General features: G+C 39.2%; 1 protein-coding gene across 3 annotated transcripts in view; it reads right to left on the bottom strand.

Annotated features, from left to right (window-relative positions):
• Nucleotides 1–9,036, bottom strand: part of DPP6 (dipeptidyl peptidase like 6) — a 540,742-nt gene that overhangs the window by 299,322 nt on the left and 232,384 nt on the right. The window contains exon 1 of one of the 3 annotated variants that reach the window (XM_017728905.1): nucleotides 8,049–8,132. The exons of the other annotated variants lie outside the window; for them this stretch is intronic. Within the exon in view, the coding sequence (XP_017584394.1) occupies nucleotides 8,049–8,099 (51 nt within the window). The 5' untranslated portion in view covers nucleotides 8,100–8,132. Of the gene's footprint in view, nucleotides 1–8,048; nucleotides 8,133–9,036 lie in introns of those variants that run through there. 3 annotated transcript variants of the gene reach the window in all.

Raw genomic sequence — 9,036 nt, 5'->3', positions numbered from 1 at the left:
TTCTTTAAAACAAAAAAAAAAGAAACACACACAGAAACCCCAATAATAAATTATTATAAGTAGGCCTTTACTGACTGTGTTATTTGCCATTAAATCCTGCACATTGGTTCCCATGAGTATAACCTATAAAATTCTCAGATTAAATATTCAATTTAGCAGGGCACATGCAAATTAACCAGCAGCAGTGTTCCTCAAGTGCCAGCCTGGACCAGGCTCACATACTTTCTTGCTTATGTAAGCTATTTGTGGGATCAAAGATGCAAGAGCTCTCGGGTGATAAACACTTGCCCTCCACTCAGAGGAGGCAAACTCTAACTGAATTGGGTAAGAAAGCCTCGGTAAGAAAGGCCTTTCTCAATGGAGATGCCAGAAAAAGGGACAGGGCTGCTCCCTGCTCGGCCCTTTGTACTGGGGAGGGGTCCAGTTGTGGTGCCAGCAAGCTCTGTCACAACACAGCCCTGTTCCCACAGGGACTCCTCACCTCTTTGAGGGATGGGGAGGTAGCAGGTCTACCAAAAGAAGATCTGCCTTGTTTTGGGACCATGGCCCAGGGATGAGCAGGACAACCCATCTCTCCCAACAGGCTCTCAGAGGACCATGAAATTGCCGGTCAAGAGTCACTCTGTTCTCAGACAGAGACATCCCCACATCCCACCAGTGAGGAATTCATTGGTTGTATTAAAAATATGTGAGATAGGAGCTTTCTTTTGACATCAGTATTTTGTTAGTCCTTTAAACACAGGCACTAAAAAGTCCATATTTTTTGCATAAACAGATAATTTTGCTAAATGTAAATGCATTATTACATTCAGCTTTTGCCCCATTGACACTTTTTGGAAGACAAACCTGTTCACCAGTTTGTTTGGGGTTTTCCTCTGCTTGGAAGAGGTTAGGTCCTATTTAGGAACCTAAATTAGCAAGCCTAGACTCAAACTCCAACATCCAATAGTGCCATACAGACCCTTTATTTCAATAAACCCCAAGACTCTACCAAGAAGACCATTGTGGCTGTAGAAAATGAATCAAAGGCCAAGTCCTAGCTCCCCATTATTGCTTTGTTGGTGCTGAGAAGCTCAGTCCGTGCAGTTTAGGATGTGCTGATGTAAAGAATAGAGCAAAATGAGACTGAGCTGTGGTGGGAAGAGGCCCTTCCACCCTGAAGGTAAATAATGATGATCTTAAAGGTCCCTTCCAGTCCAAATCATTTTACGGCTCTATGAATGCAAAATCAGACAAGTTTCTCATGTTGTCCCTGAATAGGAGGGCTGAATTCTAGTGCTGTTCTCCTCCTCTCCCCTCTCCTCATTATTTTAAAATAAATTATATCAATTATGAATATGTTGCACCTCATTTAAATAAGAGCAGAATATTTGAAGCTACCTCTCTGTGCAAGCAATGCAGCTAACTCCCCATGCCCCATGGCTGTCAAATAAGATGCCTTCATACAGAAGATCCTCAGCATCTAAGACTTGAGCCATGGTCACTATTGGAGGTCTGCTTATGACTACAAGGATTTTACTCCAGAAACCTCAAATCTCATCATTCACAGTGAAAATATTGACTAGAAATGCTAAAGGAAATTTCCTACAGCCTGCTGTCACTGCTAGCAGTGATTACACACAGCCATCAGCACAGCATCAGTGTCTTATGAGCAGATGCACAGTCAACTTCTTAGCATGGTCTATTGTGAAAGGAGAATCACAGGTGAAAAGTGATTTACAAAGAAGAGTCAAGCTGGAAATACTCATTTTCATTTTCATTTGCTTGCTCAATTTTCCATTTTAGCTTTAGGTTGCTGAAGTGTTTGAATTGCAGTGTGATATTCTGAGAGCATAATTTCTTTTGTAAAAATTAGGTTAAAATGCTGTCCCTACATCCTGTGCTATGACATCAGGATATCTGTGCTACAGACATCCTGATGTCATCCCTGGTATAAAACAAGCAGCCTCTCTGATATCTTCAGATGAAATAACCTGAAAGGAACTTGCTAAGGCAGCAAAAATGTTGGGGGTGAAGGGCTTTTTAACTCTGGGAGGGTCTCCTTTGCAGTTTATTGCCAGGGTTTTACATCCCACAGGTGAGGGAGATGAATCCAAGTCCATCAGAGGACCACCCTTAGGTCCCTGGTCTGTGTAGCTATGGCTCAGCTGCATCCCAATCAGCTCTATCCAAAAGCCTCACAACACTGCCAGGACAATGAACACCTAATGCCATTCAGTTTTCAACAATTTATTATTTTTTTTTCTGACAGGGCAGTAAACATTTATAGATATATTTAATTTTATAGGCAGTTACCACAGAAACCAAAAGAATTCTTGCCATGAATGGAATCACTCACCTGAATAAGGGTTTGCAGGATCAGTGTGTTAAGTTTCAATATTGTTTTTTATCCACAGGAGTTTGCAAAATTCAAATGGAAAGCAGAAGAAGCATTTTGAAATAGCATGTCCTACATTTGTATCTAATGTTGCAGTAGGATGTATTTTTAGATTGCTTTACCAAGTCCACTTAAAACCTTAAATCAAGCAATTTAAAGCCTGCTCACTGAGATTTGCAAGCATGTGTAAATTCTCTAATCCAGTTTACACTTAACAGCTTTACCACACTTGAGAGTTCCCCTGCTGACCTTGGGGAATGAGCAGTAAAAGAACATGAAGTGAATTGAGTAGTTCCCATACTGAACCAATACACCACATACTAATAGTTAAGTATCATTAGAAAGCTTGTAAGTGCTATAAAAGGAGCAATATATAGCAAAATCTGCAATGTACATTTCTATTGATTTATAGGGATTTTTTCACTAGTTTTGCAACACAAAGGACAGTCCCTGAATAACTAAGACCAGTATAACCAAACTCATCTTTGCAAGGAAGACCTCTGTAGGTAATTGTTATGTTCAAGAACATATTAAAATGTTATGTTCAAGAATGTAATAAAATATTTTCCCTTATTATTTTAAATCAATGCAGCTTGTTTTCAGCCACCCTCACTAGTAAAATGCATCACACAGAGAGCAACAAATGGCCAAATGCCTCCTGAAGGTGAACATTTGACCTTTTCATAAACATAAAGTCTCATAAACAGAGAGTTATAAGTGATTGATTCAAATTTATGTGCAATTGGTTGGTTTTTAACAGTTTTCTTGGTTCACTTCTCTGAGCACTTTCCAAGTGAGCCCTTTGAGCATGGCTGAATCCTGGGCCAGGACAAGAATCTCCAAGGGGAGAATGGTGGAGCCTCCTGATTCAGCCATGAGAAGTCTTTGAAACTGCAGGACTTGAAGTAGACACGGCCAAACCCTTCCCCAAACACAGGAACTAAAACCCACAGAGAATCATAGAAACATTAAGGCTGAGAAAGTCCTCTAAAATCATTGAGTCCAACCATTAAGCTGACACTGCCAAGTCCACCACTAAACTGTTTCCCTAAGCACCACATCTAAACATTTTTTGAACACTTTCAGGGACGGTGACTCCACCACATCCCTGGGCAGCCTGACAGCTCTTTTGGTGAAGAAATTTTTCCTAATATCCAATCTAAACCTCTCCTAGAATAACTTTGGTCTGTTTTCTCTTGTCCTGTTTCTTGTTACCTGTGAGAAAAGAGCTGACCCACACCTGTCTACAACCTTCTTTCACTATTGCTTCTTACCTGGGGACAAAGGAGTCAGAGGGACTGGAGCTGGTCCCAGCAGAAGTAGTGCTTCTGTGAGTTGTTCCATCCAAATTTCTCTTTCCTCCTCCTTTCCTTCACCTGATCACAAAGCCATCAAAGGGAGGAGAGGAGAAAGCAAAGAGAGAACAACAAAAGCAGAAATCTTGACCCCACTGTTGCCCTCTGCCAACACAACAAGCAGTTCCCCCAACCTATCTGCCACCCCTGTACCTCAGATTTGGCGGGGGTAGGGGGGTCTCTGTCCTATTTGCTCCTCTCAGACTCCATTCCTACCCGCCGATACTAACCAGATCATCCTCAGGAAGGTCCCCGCTGCTCAAGTTGCCAGAGAGCTGCTCCGCCTCTACCCGGGCAGGCACCCATGGGTGCTGCAGGCTCATCCTCTGCTGCAGGAAGGGAGGATGTGCTCCCTACCAGGGGACCCGGAGGCTGCCCAAGCCTTTTCCCACCTGCCTACGCTGAGGGTCATCCTCAGACTTTCAGGTGCCTCCTCCCTCTTTCCCACTCCTCTCCCAGTCATCCTTCCCCCATTAGTGCCTGCTGCAGAGGATGGGAGCAGCATCCCGGAAAATGGAAAGGGGGGAGTGCAGTAATTGATGGACTTTTGCACCCCCATTAGTCTCCTGTTAAAAGCTACTAGAGGGAGAGGCAGAAAAGAAACCATCAAGAAGTTTGCTGAGATGCACATTCCTCTCCTAAATCCATCTTTGCTCGTTCAAATCTGGGGCCATCAATGCTTACATCAGTTCTTGCTTAGGCAGAGCTGCTGCAGGATGCTCTGACACAGCACAGCCCAGGAGAAGCTGCCCTGCAGACTGCAAGGAAGAAATGAAATTCTCCAAAAAGGTTTAAAGCTGCACTGTATTGCTGTCTGATGGATGTATACAGGGAGCAAGGAGAATATAGGAGCCCATACAAGCTGGAACTTGCACTCATACCCTGTCCTCAGCACTGAAAGGGCAGATCACTGCCACTTGAGGGAGGGGGAAAGCCCTAAAATCTGGACACACATTCTGTTAACAGCTTAAAACACTTCAGCCTTGTTGCCTTTAAGGCTGGGGCTCAGGCCGTAATTCTTTTAAAATAAAATGTATTTTAACAGCAGTGAAGTAAGACATTCTTTTTGCATCTCAGTCCCTCAGTCACAAACCACCTAAAACAATATTTATCAAGATAAGTATTTAAGAATCAGAGAAACTTAAAAATTGCTCCAGAATCAGTGCTTTTATACCAATTTATAGCCTGAAATACAAAAATTATGAAGTAGGAAAGTACAGCTGCCTGATGGAATCAGTGACAGTTCCAGGAGATGCTCCTGAAAAGAACAAATTGCTCCAGCCCACTACCATAAGCATTTTCCAGAGCAAATTATAGGGATTTTTAAAGAAGGCATATTTGCTTCAAACACTTACCCTGAAAGGCCATAATAGGGTTTTATAGCCGTCATAGTCTGTTGGGTCAAAAATGCATTAAATAAACCCAGAGCTTAAACACTTACAGGTATGATGGATCACAATGAAGTGTCCTATTAAGTAAATAATGTCTGCTCCAGACATTTTCTAAATAAAGGTTTACACGAGAGGATCACTGGCTTTGAAGTAGCCATTATATACTTTCATATCAATTTTCATGTTTCCATGACAATTGCTTTACTTTTTTATTCCTAATAAAACTCAGCATGGTGGTTTTTTCCAAGCTTGGGGGAAGTGTTAACCATATGTCTCTGCATCAGGAAAAACCATTACTAACAAGGTCTCAAAACAGCCCAATACCTAAGGTAAATATAACCCTCAGTCCTCATCATAGCCCAGCATTCCCATCAAATACCATAATCTGTATATTGCTTTATAATGACTGTAGGTAGATTTTTTTTTTGAGCAAATGCACTCAGAATTGAGTACAGATTGAGTGCTTATTGTTTCTGCTTTTTTGACCCTATACTTCATTTCCCTGTTTTGTTTTGTTTTGTTTTTCTGGTAAGTTTGGCTTTATGTCCTTATTGGGATGAGTTGGCTCTATCTTCAGGAGTGTAGAGTAACTTCTCCAGCAGGAGTGCATACCTGCCGAAAACTTTGGAAGATTTAACTGTCAGTGATATATTCCAACCCTTTGGAGATCGGCATGAAACAGGGGCCAGATCAAGAATTAATTAAAAACAATGAGAGGCTTCCCGTGGATGGCAGACACCTCTGGAGAAACAAAAGTGAAGTTCCCCTGCCTTTTGCTGAAGGACATTCTATTTAGTGTGAAAAATGACAAATACTTTTCAAGCAGTGCTATCTTGGAGTGTATATAATATTTCAAAAATATCTTGAAAGCTTCATATTTTAATAAACAGTTCCTACATCCATTTTTTATTAATATGTTTTTAAAAGAGGAGCAGAAAATTAACAGTGTGAGTCAGATCATCAAGCAGGCATAAATCATCACAGCTCCACTGGTTTCAACTTCTACTGCTTGTGAAAAAGACTCTCTATACCTTTCTGGAATCACAGAGTGAATTCATCATCCCCAAATAATTAAGGATTTAATTTAATTATCTGTTAATCTCTTCATTTTATGACTGGATTCTGAAGGATGGCAAGAACTGCAGAGAGCTATTGCAAGGGATGTTAATGATAAGTACAGTGTAAATCATAATTTTGATATATCCATAAATACTGAGCAAGTTAAGTGCTGAGAGTTAAGTGGAGGAAGGGAATGTGTGCCATATCATAGACATGTAATCTCCTGCATAAATATATTATGGCTTATTATAAAAGCACACTCTGCACAATATAAGGTCTAACCCTTTTGGTTTAATCCCAAACATAAAAGCCCTCTTTGAGATTTTGATGTGCTTCTATCCAGAATAGTTTGAAGTAGGAAAAAAGGAAACAGTAGTATTTAAAACTGACATCTGATTCTGAAGAAATTTAATTTTGAGCTATATTACCCTGAAATACCAGGTACCACAATGATGGAATAGGGACAAATGCTTCAGGGAGAAGAGCAGAAAAGGCATCAATTAAAGGAAGCCTAATAGCCTGCAGCTAAATAGCTTCCACAAATAGAAGGTAAAGGACAAAGTGTTCAGCTGCACCACAACATACACGGCTATATGCAAATAAAATACTTCTATCCAAGAAGGACATTTTGTCTCTCACAACTAAACCGCTCCCAGAGCCCATTTAAGTACCGTGCTTTGACTACAGTAATTATCTCATGTCACTTAATATGATATAATATCTACTTATGCTTAATGGATCTGTTTTAATTTCTAAGGAAACTGCCTGTTTGCACAAATGAAACTTGTATGATGATTAAAATATAATTTTCACTCAAGCAGTAACACTTTTTAACAAACAAAACCATAAATAGAGATGTTACATCTATTTGAAGACAGACTTATAAATGTGAATATCCTCTGCTACTCAATGCCCTGACTATAAATTGCTGTATATTATGGGAATTAACCATTTCTCATCATTGATAGAATAGCAAATCAAAGCTAATTTAAAGTGGTCTAATCAATGTTATCACTAAGCAAGTCAGCTGAGCTTCAGATCAGGGAAAATACATCTTATTTAACTAATAATGCAACATAATTTACATAATTAACTGATACCGAAGCCCCATTTTCTGAAAGCATCCAAACAAATGTATATTAGGACTTTTAAATTCCTTTTTAAATGGTTAATCTTTGCAGCAAATTTAACAATGAGAAAAACTAACCCCAAACTTTTCAAGGAAACCCAGTTCATGAGACATCAGAGAGGCCAGTTTCACTTGTTGCACCAAATTAACTTCACATTTTTTAAAGAATCATCTGTTTATTTTCTCTTATTTCCAACCTATAAGACATGCAATTGTTTATAAAGTAAATATGACAATCTATTATTATTTAATTTTGCCATAATGCTAGATTCCAGTGCTGCAAGGGCTTTAAATATGTCCCATTTCATTCAACTCTACAGTATATCTCAGACCTAAAATACAGCCTGAGGGGAAAAGAGGTTTGGTTTTTTTGTAATGCCTTTTTTATATTCATCCAACCTTAAATGGCATTTTTAAAGGCCACCGAGGAAATCAGTTTAGCTTAGTTTCCTCAAGAGCTCTTACTGTAAAAACGTTGTTGTTGCAAATTCTCTGAAACTTTTCTCAAAAGTCAAATAAACTCGAATGCTTAATGTCTCAAGAAATTTGTGAAGATGCAGCTAATATGCAAAAAAAAAAAAACAAAAAGAGCACACAATCAAACCCTGCAGTGAAGTCTGATCAAGTAACGTGCATGCAGCCAGACAACTTGTCCACAAACACCAGAATTATCTGCTTGCAATTCATTTGCTACCATTGCAATATTTTTAATAGACTAATGCATACTTTTCACTCACCCTCCATATTTTTTTGAATCTCTTCATTCTGGACAATTTGGTTTTGTTCATCTCTGAGGTCTGCAGATCAAATACATATCCTATATGGCTGTAGACATATTTTACAACCAGTCTGGAGCCTAAAACAGTAGAGTGATAGATATTCTTGAAAACAGAGGCACTCCCTGGCTTTTAATGCTGCTTCCAACAACCACACAGTTCACAGCTCAGCACAAAGTATCCAATAGCTGAACATGGGCACAAAAAGAAAGCCAAAATCCCTTGTTTGAGATGATACAGGGAGAAGTCTTGATCCATCCAGTGCTTGATTTAGGTCAGTGAAAAAAAAAAAAGTGCTATTATGTCAGCCATCCAACTTTAAGACGACTTGTGAGCTGACAGTCATGGCACTTTAAAGCACCGTCATGATGAGTCTTTATAAAGGGATTGTTTTAATCCTATATGAAAAAAAAAAAAGGAAAAAAAGAAAAAAAATCACCCAAGCTACTTAAGGAGTATGGAAATCACATGGTATAACAAAAATATCTCCAATGTGCTGCAAGGGAATGAAGCTGAGAAATACCTCATGTAGTGCTTTCTACTTCATTTTTGTGGTTTTCTAATGGTGGGAGATTTTTATGATTGTGGGGATCTACAGACCTATCATTCCTCCCACGTTATTTTTAACCCTTTGTCCCTCTTTAAATAAAAAATAAATATCATATAAAATAGAAAACACAGAGATGTTATTTTTTTGTCTCCTGAAAATCAATCAATTACTCAGGAAATTGTACCAATGTTTATTCTAAAGGAAAGATATCATTGAGAGAATCTATCCAGAAGGGAGTTCCCATAGAAAGTCCTAACCATAAAAATTTTGTTCACAGTTCATGCTATCCGGCTCATAGGGCAGTATAAGAGCGAAGGACCATTTGCTTTTATTGTTCATGCATCTGGTCTTCTTATGTTCCCTTTTATAATTTCAGGAAATGGAAAAGAAAGCAGACAG

The sequence above is a fragment of the Corvus brachyrhynchos genome, unplaced genomic scaffold (assembly GCF_000691975.1).
Source record: "Corvus brachyrhynchos isolate BGI_N302 unplaced genomic scaffold, ASM69197v1 scaffold52, whole genome shotgun sequence".
NCBI classification, from domain to species: domain Eukaryota; kingdom Metazoa; phylum Chordata; class Aves; order Passeriformes; family Corvidae; genus Corvus; species Corvus brachyrhynchos.
This window is presented reverse-complemented; position numbering and strand designations above follow the sequence as displayed.